General features: G+C 38.6%; 1 protein-coding gene across 1 annotated transcript in view; it reads left to right on the forward strand.

Annotated features, from left to right (window-relative positions):
• Positions 1–15,732, forward strand: part of ADGRV1 (adhesion G protein-coupled receptor V1) — a 450,458-nt gene that overhangs the window by 62,633 nt on the left and 372,093 nt on the right. Inside the window, 10 exon segments of the mRNA XM_064176319.1 lie at positions 1,324–1,356; positions 3,474–3,600; positions 3,691–3,876; positions 5,238–5,418; positions 6,463–6,626; positions 7,220–7,343; positions 7,714–7,980; positions 11,684–11,810; positions 13,094–13,311; positions 14,444–15,187. Of these exon segments, the coding sequence (XP_064032389.1) occupies positions 1,324–1,356; positions 3,474–3,600; positions 3,691–3,876; positions 5,238–5,418; positions 6,463–6,626; positions 7,220–7,343; positions 7,714–7,980; positions 11,684–11,810; positions 13,094–13,311; positions 14,444–15,187 (2,171 nt within the window).

The raw sequence follows: 15,732 nt of genomic DNA on the forward strand, positions 1-15,732 counted from the left end.
CAATATTAGCATCTAGCACAGATCTTAACAGCTTGGTCTGATCCATGTTTGGACTCATGCAGTGTCACTTCATGAAGCTGAAAGAGATTTAATTTCTGGCATGCCCTTTTACTTTCTGATAAATGTTATGTCTTAACTACTTAAGCTTGTGCCTACATATCTGAAACTCATTTGACATAATGGCTTATTTCTGTTCTCTCTTGTAAATGATCTTGTTAGCAGCTCTGTGATATAATTAAATTTTAGCATTAATAGCTCTGGAATTTTCTCCTTGATCTTTTCATTGTATTAATACTTTGATGGCTATGGAATACTTCTGCTTATGTTTCTGAAGAAAGACTGTCTCAATGTATGGTATGTAAAAACTACCCTTACTGTAAATGAATGAGAAGTGTCTATCAACTCAGATCTGTTTGAAAGCACATATCTGCAAGTGTACTTGCTTTGTTTAGTGAACTTTTGCTTCCATTGAACTCTTGGGTTCTTTTGAGATGAGTGAAGTAAGAATTTAACTTTCTAACTGCTGCATTAATTTGTTTTGGTAGAAGATTCAGCTTTTATTATTTAATACCAATTTATTTTGAAATGAAGAAAGTAAAAATATGTAATTGCCATTGTGAAATAATACTTCCCTTTCATCTGACTTGATGGTTTGTCATAAGTGCTTGGCCAAAACAGAACCAATTAGGAGATTAGTAAATATTTTTTTTCAGTTGGTTGTTTGTTTTGATCCTGTTATATTTTTATATTGATGTTTTTACCTTGGTAACCTCATTAACTCAGATATTTCCCAGAATAAAATTTGATGTAGTTTTGTGTCAAAATAGTTTCTGATATGTGACTGTTACAACTCCCACTGTCTTTATTGGTTTTCCCGGACTTTGGCAGATTGTTGCAATGACATATCATGGAGGTATGTAGATCTTGATTTTGTTAAATGAAGGGCAACATTAGTAATGCAAGCTTCTGGTGCAGTTGTGAGCAGGCACAGAGACTGGCAGTAATGGAGCTCTTGAAGGGAGGGTTTGGGAGGGTAGATGAAGAATGATTCTTGACATACTGAATTGGTCACGGGGTCGTTTCTCCCAAGTGGGAGCTGCCCACTTGCTGGCATTTGTCATCAGGAAAATGCCAATCAAGTAGAATTCCCATAAAGTGAACTCTGTAAGTGTTTGAGAAGGAAAAAAAAAGAAACCTTTGTGCTGTTCATTCAGTTGTTATTATTATTATCTCTTACAATTACTGCTATTGAAGTTCTAGCAAGTGGCACTTTGATTCCTTCCCCCATCCCTTCTCTTTCTTTCGTTCTTTCTGTATTGACAGGGTAGAGACAGAAAGGTTTGTCGTGTACTTTGGGTAAGTGCAGTGAACTGTGGTTCGTCTTCACTGAATCAGTGCTTTGTTTTACAAGTGATTGGTTTGGACAGAATCTGTCTTTATCATTTCTTTCCCTCTCAGGACTCACATCTTCTGCATCTCTTCAGACAATGCATGCTTGCCCTTTGGTGCTCAGTTTGATGGCATGGGGTTCTGGCTTGAAGGCATTTCTTTCTTTATGGTCTGTGAATGATGAAAGTTATGAATGCATGGCTCACTGTTTGATACTTGAGCATTTGATGTAATAATGAGTTAGTTGTTTTGAACTGATGGAAGTACCATTTGCCCCAGCTAAGTGACTGAACAGGCTAGATGGAATTCTGTGGGCAAAGATGGCTAGTTACCTTGGTTTTTAATAACCTACGTTTAATTAAGTTAATAAAAGTTACTTTTTCTACAGATGTGATTTTTTAATGTGTGTTAAACATGATATGTTACCCTTTTAGATATTTCCTGTTTTGCATTTTGTATCCTCCTTGTAAACTTTGCTATAAGACACTGGGCTGTTGTTGGTTGTTTTGGTTTTTTTGTGTGTGATCCAGTTATTTATGGAGTGTTTATGGCAACAGTTCTGGAACTGATTTCAACTGTTGGACACAGTGGATCAAATTTCTTTCTACATTCAAAAGTGTTTCATCAAGTCTAGGTTCTAGTGCAGTGAAACCATAAAAATACTTAGTTCATTGGCATTTTCTTCCAGGAAGCGTGGAAGATGCACAGGAATCTAAACACATAAAAAATCAAGTAATAAACTGTATCCAAACCATCAGTCTGAAGGTGCATTTGTGATTTGTCCTCCACTATCAGTTTTTCTGGCATTTTTAATCATAAATTAGATTTGTTTTGGTTGGAAGTGACCTTTAACATCATCAAGTCCAACCGTTCATTCAGCTCTAATAGGCAGCCACTAAACCGTGACCCTTAGCACCACATCTGCATGGTTTCTAGATCCCTCCATGGACAGTGATTCTACCACTATGACGTCCAGGGCTTGACAATCCTCTAAAGGAAGAAATTGTTCTCATGTCCAGACTGAGCCTTCCCGAGCACAACACAAGGCTGTTTTCCTCTTGTCCTGCTACTTGTTCCTTGTGAGAGGAGATCAAAATTCCCTTTTGTCTGGCCTCCTTTCAGGAAACTGTAGAGAGCAATGAGGTCTCACCGCAGCCTCCTCCAGACTGAACAACCCCTGCTGGCCCAAAACAGTACTTGGTAATGGGGGATCCCTGCTGTGGTCCTGCTGGCCACACTATTGTTGATAACACTTGTGCTTACATCAACATGAAGCCAGCAACACAGACACTCATATAGCTGATGTCAGCATGTGTATTTCATAGTCACAGTCTTGAGGTGCCAGCAGAAAATCATCTCATTGTAAATTGCTACATCTGAGGAAATGAATGCAAGAAATATGCAGTGCTTCATTCTGTTTGATGTGGCCCATTCATGTCTATGAGAAAGCCCTAAGATGTCATGTAGCTTTAGGACAGGGAGACAAATCCTCCACCCAGAGCAGCTCTATGTGATCATGTTTAACAGATGCTTTTAGGGAACAGGTTTATGAGTAAAGGAGGAGAAAAGAAATTAATCTGAAATACCTACAGTAGGTCCAACACTTAATAGAGTCAGACTGTGACAATACAGGTAATGCACACATCTTGCAGAAGGCAAATTAGCACAGAGGTGAGAATGAAGTCCACTGGGGCAAGTCTGCTCTTGACAGTAGTAAGTTTTGCAGAAAAGTGTAAGAGTATGCATTCCTCAGTGTAATTTCTATTTGTTTATGAGATTTTGGATTGTTCTCTGCATTATGATCCAAGTAAAAAGTAATACTGAAAATGCATGAATCTGTTTATCTTCATGTGTGTTGTGTGCATGTGTGAGTAAAAATATTCAGAAGCACCAAGCATGAAAACTAATCAGAAAAAAAACTACTTCAGAAGCAGGAGGACAAATGGACAAATCATGTTGTTGTTCTCAATTTCTTTTAGTCTTTCCAGGAAATTTGTCAGGCTTCTGATGTACTTCACATAGGCATGGGTCTAATTGCCAAACAGAATTGTCACTCAAAAAAACCCTCTTGCCTTCCTTCTCAGGGTCAGTGTGGAAAATCAAATACTGAAGTATGGGTTTACTACTCGTGAAATTATTATTTTGGAAAATGATGATCCTGGAGGAGTGTTTGAATTTTCTCCCTCTTCCAGAGGCCCCTACAGTATCAAGGTAGCTAAGTACTTTCCTTTAATCATTACAGACAGCTTAGTTTCAACAGAGTGTTAGAAAATAAGTGGGTTTTCTGTTTGTTTTTTGCAGGAGGGGGAGTCTGTTGAACTGACGATTGTCCGCAGTAGAGGAAGTCTTGTCAGGCAGTTTCTGCTCTACACTGTAGAACCAAGAGACAATAATGAGTTTTATGGAAGCACAGGAGTTCTGGAATTCAAGCCTGGTGAAAGAGAGATCATACTTACTCTTCTGACAAGGATGGATGGGATTCCAGAGGTGATAATTAGTATTTTTCTCTTTTCAGATTGTGATCACAGGCTTTTTAGTTCGTTACTTATTAAAATATAGGCAAGTATATGTAGGAGAAATTCTTGTTAGCAGAGCACCCAAGAATTATAAACATGAGCAACCTGTGCTGGGAATGTCCTTGAATCCATCTTGGGAGTTTAGATAGCAGGCACAGGGTAGCTTCCCCCCACATGCAGCTGCAGGGGGTGGAGTGCAGCTGCAGGTGGGCAGAGTTTAGCCAGCCCCAGAGGCTGACCCTCAGATTGTTATGGTATGCTGACCTATTGATGCCTTACAAGTAACTCTGGACCCTCTGACTGTAACCAATCTTGGTGGAGCCCGTCTATTGCTAGAAGTGCATAAAAGTCATTGTATCATGGAAATAAAGTGGATTTGACCATCTAACCATATAGGTGAACAAAGAGTCATCTTCCCATAGCGCTCCACTGAACGTGTTTTCCAACAAGTATATAGGAGCAGAAGACATATGTAATGAGTTTTCTCCAGAATGTCTTCCCAGGCTCCAAAACAGGGATGCCTGGATAATTAACACATGTCTTTGGGTTTAATAGTCCTTGGTGGGTTTTTTGCTGTGAACTGGAGCATTTAGGCCTTGAATTCATACAATTTTTTGGCATCCATGACATTCTGTATTCTAGAGTGCTATTGTTTAGTAATCTCACTGTGAGGAACCAATTCTCATGTCATGTAACCATAGAATTGGCTGGAAGGGACCTTACAGAAACTAAGTTCCAGCCCCCCACTGCTGCGAGCAGGGAAACCAGGGATTTGTTTCTAGTAATCCTCTGCTAGTTTCACTCAGTGGTCTGTATTTGCCAGATAGGCTCAATACTTGTCTAAATGTTCCTTGAAGTCCCTTGAATTACCTGTGAGCTTTTTCCAAGAAATATATGAGCTGCAAACCCAAGTTAGATAAATACAGCAAGCATTTTTTAAATTACTGTCACTGAATTAAAGACCTTTGCTTGCCCTTGTACAAATCCAGCAATTTCATAAATCTCATGTGAAATGCACCTTTCAGGGATCATGACATAAATTTGTAGTAGAGGATTGATGTGTTCTAAGTTAAGTACACAAAAATGAGTCCTTGTCTGACATAATCTAGGTTTTTGAGAAAATGATCCTGTCACAGTTAGAAATTTCCAACTATTTCTGTGTTCTAATGACAGTCTACAAACACATTGTGCATGTAGAAAGGGTGTGTGATTCCATTTGGTCTGGTTTTGTGTCTCTTTCTGCCTGCCAAGGGACTGTGGATGTTTGCTTGTTCATTTTGGATGTGTATACTGCACGTGCCTTTTTACTCTGACTGAGTTTCCCTCTTCTAGCTGGATGAGATATATTCTGTAGTACTCAGTGGCTACACTGAAATGCCAGGCAAGCTGGGGAGTGCCACAAGGGTCAATATAACCATTTTAAAGAATGATGATCCACATGGTGTCATTCAGTTTCTACCTGATGAACTATCAGTGACAATAAAGGAAAGCAAAGGAGAACTCATCTATGCTGGTAATTCCTTTTAATTGATTATTGCTTTGTCTTCTGTTTGCCCCTTCAGGGCTGCTTTTCCCCATTTCTTCTTTCTAGGACAGTCACAGAATGGTAGGGTTTGGACCTCTGAAGGTCTTCTAGTCCAACCCCCCTAAAGCAGGGTCACTCACAGCAGGTTGTCCAGGATCACAGTGTCCAGATGGGTTTGGAATCACTCCAGAGAAGAAGACTCCACAACCTCTCTGGGCAACCTGCTTTAGTGCTGCAGCACTCTTACAGCAAAGAAGTTTCTTCTGTTCAGATGGAACCTCCTGGGTTTTGTCCATTGCCACTAGGCACACCAAGAAGAGTTTGGCCCGTCCCCTCAACCCCCACCCTTCATCTCTTCTGAGCACTGATCAGATCCTTTCTGAGGCTGCTGTTCTCCAGGCTAAACAGCTCCAGGTCTCTCAGCCTTTCCTCTTCACAAAGATGCCCCAGTCCTCTCAGCATCTTTGTAACCTCTACTGAAATTTGCTCCAATAGTTCCTTGTTCTCAGCTCCTGAACTGGGGAGCTGAGAACAGTGTCTGACTCCAGTCTCCACTGAGCAGTTTTTAGAGTGGTGCACTGCCAACATGAAGAGCAGTGAAAATGAAGTGGAGGATCAATCCAGCAAAATGAACAGCTGGAGAATATGCTACAGAGAAGTCTTTATATGAATGCAAAATATAACCTGGAGGCAGTAGCTCTGCTTGTGGAACATGAAGGATAGGATGTATGAGAGAAGGATAGAACTGAATATGGAGGTCTTCAATTTATCTATATCTTTTAAATTATTAGGTGCATTTACAGGGAAAAAAACACAAAACAAATCCAGATTTGAACAAGTTGAAACTGCTTTAATCATCTGTCTTCACGTGACCTTTCTTGCAGTGCTTTCACATAGTGTTACTTTTGACAGAAGTGTATTTGTGGGTTATTTCCCTTCTTTTTTCCTTTATTCCAGCATTACTGTCCTTTTTATTTTTAATTGACTTTGTCCTGAAGGTGAAGGCTGACTGCATACATTTGCTTTTTTCAGCTGATTACAGACTTGTAAGAAACCAAGGAAACTATGGCAATGTTAGTGTGTCTTGGGTAGTTGACCCAGCCTGTACCAATGACATCTATCCAGAACAAGGGACTATTTTCTTTGATAATCTGGAGTTCTCAAAAAATATCACCATTTATTCACTACCAGATGAGGTAAACTTGTTTGTTTGCTTGTTTTTGTGAGTATACAGAACAAAATGCAAGTGGAAAACACTTAAAATTCAAGGAGAATTTAGAAATGCTTTTTTTTCGGAGGCTGATTTGTGTGAAAAATTGAAATAGTTGGGCAAAACTGGGTAAAATCATAAAGAGATTTGTGAAGCTGTGCATATCTATAAAAAAAAACAGTTAAATATTGAGAGTTCTTGGATGTGGTTCAATTAAGGAAATACTCATTTGAATAAACCCCTTGTTTTGATAATTTTTAATGCTGGTGTATTTGAAGTGTTGTAAGAAAGACTGAGGAGAACAATTAATAATAAATACAGTTGTAAAAACAAATATAACTTTTGAGTCATCTTTCCAACAGTAAAGATAAGAGGAGTTATTCACAAGGTTTGTAGAATGATAACTTCTGTGGTTTTCTGATGGTTTCTGTTCTATGAACCATCATTTGCCATCTCTCTTGACACTCAATATTTAAAAAGCAACGCTCAGAAATCTCTGGTTTGTTAACCCACTCAAGTCTTCATTTTTTTAATCTTCACTGCTTTTTGTGCAAGGAATTAACTTTGCCATCCTTTCAGATACCTGAAGAGATGGAAGTTTTCATCATCAGTTTGTTCAATGCTACTGGTGGAGCCAGGCTGGGCAATATAACAAGTGCAATTTTGCAGATTTCAAGGAATGATGATCCCATTTATTTTGCAGGTTAGATATTGTTGGTTTAAAATGTAGAATACATGTAGTAACCCAAACAGATTTTATTGGCAGTCTAGGTCATTGAGAAATCCTAATCCCAGCAAATCTAGTATGAAAACCTTGGTTGTATTTCTAATTGCTTCCTTTAGAACCTTCCCTCGTTTTACTTAATTGTTCTCATTGGTGATACTGGGATTAGTTAAGTGGGTAAGTGCTGCAGTGATCTCTTGTACCTGCGATTATTTCCATTCCTTTACCACATATACCTTGTTTCACTTCAGGAGAAGGATGCTCTTGGGGAGGATTAACAAAATAGGTCAGATGTAGGGAGATGAACCTTGAACTCAGGTAGACTTACTTGTTGCTTGTGTATTTTCAGAGCCTCTGACAGTGACTAGAGAAGAAGGGAGTGTTGCAAACTTCACAGTCCTGAGGAATGGATCTGCTGATGTTGCTGTAGCTGTTTACTATATTACTGTCGATGGGGATGCAACAGCTGAAGATGGGGATTTTGTTCCCAGTGGAAGGAATAGTGTCATTGTGTTTGATGTTGGAGAAAGAGAGCAGAACTTATCTGTGTATATTAATGATGATGATATTCCTGAAACTGATGAAACATTTTATATCTTCCTTTTGAATTCTACAGGTAAATGTAATCATTTGATGTTTATTAGCATTCCTCTTTTCTTGGCAGAAATATTTTACCAGCTTAGAATCATAGAATCCACAAGGTTGTAAGAGACCTCCAAGATCATCCAGTCCAACCTATCCCCCAGCCCTATCCAGTCAACTAGACCATGGCACTAAGTGCCTCAGCCAGTCTTTTCTTGAACACCTCCAGGGATGGTGACTCCACCACCTCCCTGGGCAGCCCATTCCCACGGCAAAGCACTCTCTCTGGGAAGAACTTAGTCTTGTCAAAAAGGAATATGTGTAAATTCCAAGTATCACATGAGTAAGATTTGCTTCAGCATTTCTATACAGTCACTGTAAACATTGTGTTTGGATTTTCATCCTGAATTGTTCAATGAGAAACAACCCCCAAATTATGTCACTGAAAACTTCCCTGCAAAAACAACTGATGTTAAAGTCTCCTTTCAATAGTAAATGCTCCAAATTAGATGGGTATTTTACTTGACTACAGAAACAGAAGGCTAAAGAATGTTGGTACTGCAAGTCTTAGGGAAAAAGGGATTCTTTCAGACTTTTTATCATGCTCTGGTGTGCACTACACAACTGCCTGATTTTTGTAAAAACAAACAAAACTGTCTTTATTTTAAAGGAAACCCTTGTAAATATGTGTCTGTTTTATTTTTGTGGCAGTGTAGTGTATGAATATTTTTTTTCAGCCCAACATCATAGTTTTGCAGAGCTTGATCTACAGAAAACTGTTAGAAGTTGCCTGACTTTGTCTCTGTGGTCTTTTTAAGGGCCTTCTCCACAAGCTACCAAAAAATGGATTTATTGTCTTAGCAGTTTCTATTCATTTTTTTTCCTATTTCAAAAAAGATCATTTAACAGTGAATGATGCAAAATCGTTCATCACATTCCTATTTTTTAATTAAACATCTTTTGGAATAAGCCATCACTGCTGTGGAATCCTGCTAAGAAAAGATAAATTAAATATAAGGTACAGGTAAATTTTACTGGGTTTTACCTGCTCAATAAAGCCCCTCACCACTTCTAGCCCTGCCAAAATTTAAGATGTGGTGGGAAAGCATCTGTAATTGTGCTAGCAAGTGTTCATGATTTAGTTCAGTTGTTACTGTTCTGTATCTGAGAGGCAATAACAGGCTGTGAATGCACTGTGTATCTGTGCAATGCAAACCGAATCTGTATTGAATGAGCCATCAAAACGCTGAGGCTGGAGAGGCTGTTATTTAATACAGCAAAGGAAAGCTGTCACAAGTAACCTTCACTTCAGACCATACCTTCACAATTAAATTATGTGGTAGGTTCAAGGACTCAGTTCAAGATGAGGAAACCTAGAAATAGACTTCTTGATTTAGACATGCATGCTAAGTGTCTTAGCCTTAATTACAAGTCTGATCTTTGCAGTGGGACTAAGGTCACACAAAAGTGGATACCCTGTGGCTGCTTTATGAATTGCTCACGGGGTTTCCCTGCGTCTGCCCTGGATATTGGTAGCAGACAACTAGAGAATTACAGAGGAATTTATAGCAATTACTTGAATATAAGGTAGCTTGTATGTTTGCTGATGTCAGCTAGCATCCATTTTGGCACCCAAGTTTCAGTTTACTGACCACCAGCCTTACTGAAATGTTTTCACAAAGCCATTCTATCATCCTAAATGCTTTCTTTGGTGATCTCAGTCTATGTTACTATCTGTCTTCAGAATACTGTGTCTTATTGTTCTGTTGAGAACTTCTCATGGCTTTCCTCCTGACATGCTGGTTTTAGACTTGTTCTGGTTCAAAAAGCCCTCTAAGATCGAGTCCAATCATCAGCCCAATACCACCATGGTCATTAAACTATGTCCTGCAGTGTTATGTCCACACAATTTTTTTAACACCTCCAGGGACAGTGACTCCATGTGATGGTCTGGGCTCTTACCCGCCCCCCACACACTTTTGGAATTGCCCCAGCTAACTCAGAAGGCCTCTGGGAATATAAATGAAGCTATTTATTTACAAGCAGCACAATATACAAGCAGATATTTACAATATATACAGTTATATACAGAAATATATAAAGGATACACAATACAGAAGCACAACTCCCCTCCCAGAAACCTGAGTCCCCAGGAAGGGCTCTCAAACCACCCCAGCACCTTCCCCTGCCCCTCTCAACCTTACCCCAAATCCTGAGAAAGGAATAAAGGTGCAGCCGAGAGTTTAAGAATGAAGGTTAGTGGCAGTGAGGTTAGGGAGATGTGGCTAGGTCTGTGGACAAAGGCAGAGTGAAAAACAAAATGGAGAATGTTATCTACTGTTTACCCTTCTTGTTCCCAGAGCTCTCAGTGGGACTGTGAGAGAAGGAGACACAACCATTGTTTTCCTTTTCACAGCCCATTATCTAGTTCTTTTCACCAAAACATTCTAGCTTGCTTCAAACTAGCACACTCCACCACTTCCCTGGACAGCCTGTTCCAACGGCTGACCACTCTTTCAGTGAAGAATTTTTTTCCTAATACCCAATCTAAACCTCTCCTGGTACAATTTTGAGGCCATTTCCTCTCATTCTATCACTTGATATGAGAGAGACGAGACCAACCTCCACCTCACTATAGCCTCCTTTCAGGTAGCTGCGGAAAGCCTGAAGATCTCCCTCAGCCTCCTCCAAATAAAACAATCGCAGTTACCCCCAAAAGAATGGGTAGCTGTAGGCTCCCTTTGCCTCCAAAAGGAGGACCATCACAACATCATGCAAACCTCTCTGGAGTAATATAGAATGGTTTGGATTACAAGGGTCTTAAAGACCAGGTAGTTCCAACCTATCTGTCATGGGCAGGGACATCTTCCACTAGATCAAATTGCTCAAGGCTTGATCCAGCCTGGCCTTGGACCCTTCCAGGGATGGGTCATCCACAACTTTCTGGACAACCTGTTGCGATATTTCACCACTCATCGTTAAGAACTTCTTCCTTACATCTGCTCTAGATCTACCTTCATTCGCTAAGAACCACTTAGAATACAAAACATTTCCATGCCCATTCCTGAAAGCAAAGCCATTGTTTTCTTGCTGTGACCTGTTGCGTGTTGTTCTTGATTGCTACATCCTTTACAAAGATTATGTTGGAGTGTTGTGCTGCAAAGAAAATATGGATAGAAGTGTATGAAGTTAAAGCAATGCACACTGTTCACTTTGGAACGAAAATGAGTCTCGTGCTCTTAAACAGGGTGAAAAATGAGAAGGGGTGGAAAAGGTGGAAAGAATGTACAAATGTGGACATAAGAAGAGTGCTAGAATGTCCATACAGTGCTAACATGCTCTGATGTGGGCATGAACAAACTCTTAGATGTTGTTCTTAGCTTTTATTTAGTGCAGTGTTTCTGTTCTAGGTCTAAAGGAGAAACGGGATCTACAAGTTTTTCTTCTGTCTTGACCAATTGCTCAAAGATAATATACTCCTCTTGTGTAATCTGTTCAGCTCAGACTCCCATCTTCTCTGGTCATTTCACCTATGTTTTTTCCTCTCAATGTTCTGTCTTGCTTTCTGCTTGAAATGTTAATTAACTATTTTTACTCTGATTTGCCTGTTTTTCATGGGTTGCTTTTGTTCATTTCCTTGTATAAGAGCACTTGGTGGGAGAAAGGAACACCTCCAGTTTTAGAGTTACCTCCATTTCTGGCTTCAGTTTTGATAAAACCAACCACACTCTTTTCAGGGGATACTGTTATCTATAAGGCTGGAGTGGCCACAGTCATTATTGAAGCAAATGATGATCCCAATGGAATTTTCTCCTTGGAACCTTTAGAGAAGGCAGTGGAGGAAGGCAAAAGTAACACTTTCTTGTAAGTGATGTCTTTTGAATTACACTTTTTTGACCTGATGCATGTGGTACTTTATGGAGAGTGCTTTTGTCTAATCCTGTGCAAGTTTGTATTGATAAATACACACATTTAAAAGTTTTGGATTAAATGATATGTAAACATATTGAAGAAGTCAGCTATTGTAGAAGACAGCAGCTGAGTAGACTCTGCATATTAAAATGTGTACATTTTAGAATGTTGATGAAGAAGTGTAAATAAATAAAACTGCAGCTTTTGGTGTGTTCTGTAGATAATGAAGAATTAGACGATTGAGCAGAATATAGCCTGAGCTAATGGAGAAGTAAAAAGATCTCAAACACAGCCAGATACAACAAAAGGATTCTTCATTTTTTTTTGCACCCTGCTTTGAAGCCTTCCCTTACAAACAACCTATTTATTACTGTTTATTACTCTATTCTTTCTCATATTTTGTTTTTCTTCTGGTAGATAGAGAAGGAAGTCTATACTCAAGTCCAGATGTGACTGTTTTCTAGACAGAATATACCTTTGACTCTGAAAGTATTTTCTGTCCAGACACTGAGGTGTATTCCCAGATGGGCAGTTGTGAAGTTAATTTGCTTGACATCTTAATTTGTTATGTTCCTTGAAGTCAGGATGGGGTTGTGATTTGGCCAAAATCCTAAATTTTCATTAAGAAACCTCTAGACAGGATGTAAAGAGAAGTCAGTTCACAATAACTGTGGCAATGTGAACAATTAGGGAAGAAGTTTTATTCACATTTATCTTTTTATGTGATTTATTTGTTTCTTTTAGAGGCCTTCCAGCAATGCCTTTCATTGAGAATTACATCTTTATGCTTGTGCTACATACCTGAAAATGAAAATCCCTGAGAATATATTAAGTATATGATGTGTTTGGGTTATGCTTTTGTTTGGTGTTTTTAAGGACCTTTTATAATCTTTTTTTGAGGATTATTTTAGTTTGAGTTTTTGTTTGTTTGTTTGTTTTGTTTCTTTTTAATTTGATGATGTGAAGAGCCATGATTTGAACATATACAGATTCTTCTATGGAAGAATGCCAACATTTGAGGTTTTTGCTCATCCTTCACTGCTGAAATATAGTGATCTGTCTCCTCCATATCCTCACTGATTTGTTAATACTGGTGTAAGAAGGAGCTGAAGAAGGCTTGATGGTTAAAAGGGGATATGTTTGTCATTAAGTGTAGATGATTGTCTTACTTATCTAAGAGTAGATAAGTGAAACAATTTTTGATCTTGATGTTCACTTTCTGTATCACTGAACAGGGTTTTGAGACATAGAGGGCACTTTGGAAATGTCTCTTTGACCTGGCAGCTGTTTGATAATGGCTCTACTCTGAGGCCAGGAGAAGAGTTCCATGAAACTTACGGGACTGTGCACTTCATGGGTGGTGAAGGATCAAAGCCAATAACACTCCATGCTATTTCAGATAGAATTCCTGAATTCAATGAATTTTACATTCTAAAGTTGGTGAATGCTTCAGGTATTTGTCTTCCATATCACCATTTCCTTCATATCTGATAGAAAAGAATTATATTTAGTCAATGAAAAGGAAACCATCCCTGGAAAGAACTTTGCTTTATATCATGTCTTGATAACCTATACTTTTCTGGTAAAGTTTTAGGTTTTATTTTTCATTTAATCTTAATGTTAGGTATATGGATGCAGTTTTTCAGTTCATTAATTAGTTGCACACATTTTGGTGGTCCGACCTTTAAAAAGGATGCCTCTTGGTGATTTCTGAGATGTACGTCTTTGTATAGTGGAAGACAACATAGAACTGTTAAAGGCTGTGCATGTCTAGCAAATGGAGGTTGATGGGTTTGTTTACTTTTTTCTAGAGGGGGTAAAAAAATTAAGAGTTACCAAATCCTTTTACTTAAATCATGATTGCTGCAGTTTTGCTACTGAGCAGAGTTCCAAATCTCTTGAACTCAGTCTACCTCAGTATTATTTGTAGTTTTCTGTGCCTAGATATGTGACCCAGAAAATACGAGTTGACCTTTGCTGAAGGTGAGATCCGTAGGCATGTACAGAAGATTTCCTGCATGTTGTAGGTAGCTCACTGCGCAGTTTGAACACGGAAGCTCTATGTTCACATCATGGTCTTCCTGAGTTCCTGTTGTGCAGAAATACATGACTAATGGCAGGAGATGGCAGCAGTTTTAATGTGCAACTGTTTACTGATTTTGCAAGGTATATCTGCTGTTTCAGAGGCAACAGGTCAGATTTTGCCATTCTGTGTTCCTGTAAACTTTGGCATAATATGAGAACTGAATTGTTTGTCAAGTGAAACCAAAGTAACTTATATCATTAACTCGTTCAGAACAGTTGGAGCTGATCTTGTTCCAGCTTCTTTTGCTGCAGAGAAATGACATGCAGCTTTTTCTGTGAAAACTGTCACTATAGTGTTTTAAAAATCATAGAATATGTTATTTAATCAGAACATTTGCTAAGAGTTCACAGGCTCTTCAAAGAAGATTTCAGCCTTTTAAAAAGACATTGTTTAAAAACGACATTATTTAAAAACACAGTCTTTAAGTACTTAGGAACTTTTTTCAGACTGTAGTGCTTGAAACCAAACACTAACTTCTGCTCTAACTTCTGTTACACAGGAGGATTTCCTGGTCCTGGTGGTCAGTTGTCTGAAACAAACTTAGCTGTAACTGTGATGATTCCATTCAATGACGACCCTTTTGGAGTCTTTGTCATAGATCCAGAGAGCCAGGACAGAGAGATAGTGGAAGATGTTCTTTCCGAAGATGATCTTTCCTATATTACAGACTTCACTATCTGGAGGCAACAAGGCACCTTTGGTGTTGTACGTTTAGGATGGGAAATACTGTCTGGCACATTCGAAGCTGGACTTCCATCGATGGTAGACTTTTTGCTGCTAGGGTCATTCCCAAATTCTGTGCAATCTCAGCCACACATGAGACGCCATCACAGTGGAACAGATGCTTTGTATTTCAGTGGAAAGGGGGATGCATTTGGGATTATTGATCTAGAACACGTGTGCAATGGAAATACTGCACTCACCAATTTCACATTTTCAGCATGGTTGATTCCTAGCATCAGGACTGATGGTTACATAGTGGAAAAGGATGATGATAATGGGACCTTGTATTACGGTGTGAAAATCCAAACAAATGATTCTCATGTTGCTGTAATGCTCCATTATACAGCGTTGGGATCCAATTTGACATATATGGCTAAAGCCACAGTTCAGAAGTATCTGGATGAAAATACTTGGCTTCACCTTCTCATTACTTTGGATGAAGGTATAATTGAATTTTACATGGATGGAATTCCAATTCAGGGAGGAATTAAGAGCCTTAAAGGGGAAGCAATTGCTGATGGTAAGCTTCATTGTTTTGTTCTGTATGCAAAGTTCTGCTGTGTATGGAAGAGTCTACTTCATTGAAAGGTGTATGTGAAATACTTTTATGTCTAATTAGTTAAATGAAAAGAATGAATGGAAAATTTGAAAATATTTCCAATGTGCATACAAAAATAAGAACTGGGAAAGTTCCAGAGAATTCAGAATTGTGACAGTTTGGACTGCAGTAATCTGAAAATAAATGAATAATGTATTGTAGTATTTATATAGATATGCTTTTCATGTGTACCTACAGTTCAATATTTAACTTTGCAGTTAATGATTTCCATAAGATTTAAATTACTTTAGGTAAGAAAGGACGTTTTTCCTCTCAGTTTCCTAAAAAAACAAAAATAATGATTTTTTTCCTAGTGGTGCATTATATTACAACTAAGCCAATGTCTTGTAGGCAGTAGTATTTTTCAGGGTGTAGACTTACTTAAGTGTATATTTATATGGTACAAGGAAATTATGTCTATACTAGCAAATAAATGTAATAGTGTTCCAAGGAACATCAGCATGTGC

The sequence above is a fragment of the Pogoniulus pusillus genome, chromosome Z (genome assembly GCF_015220805.1).
Source record: "Pogoniulus pusillus isolate bPogPus1 chromosome Z, bPogPus1.pri, whole genome shotgun sequence".
NCBI classification, from domain to species: domain Eukaryota; kingdom Metazoa; phylum Chordata; class Aves; order Piciformes; family Lybiidae; genus Pogoniulus; species Pogoniulus pusillus.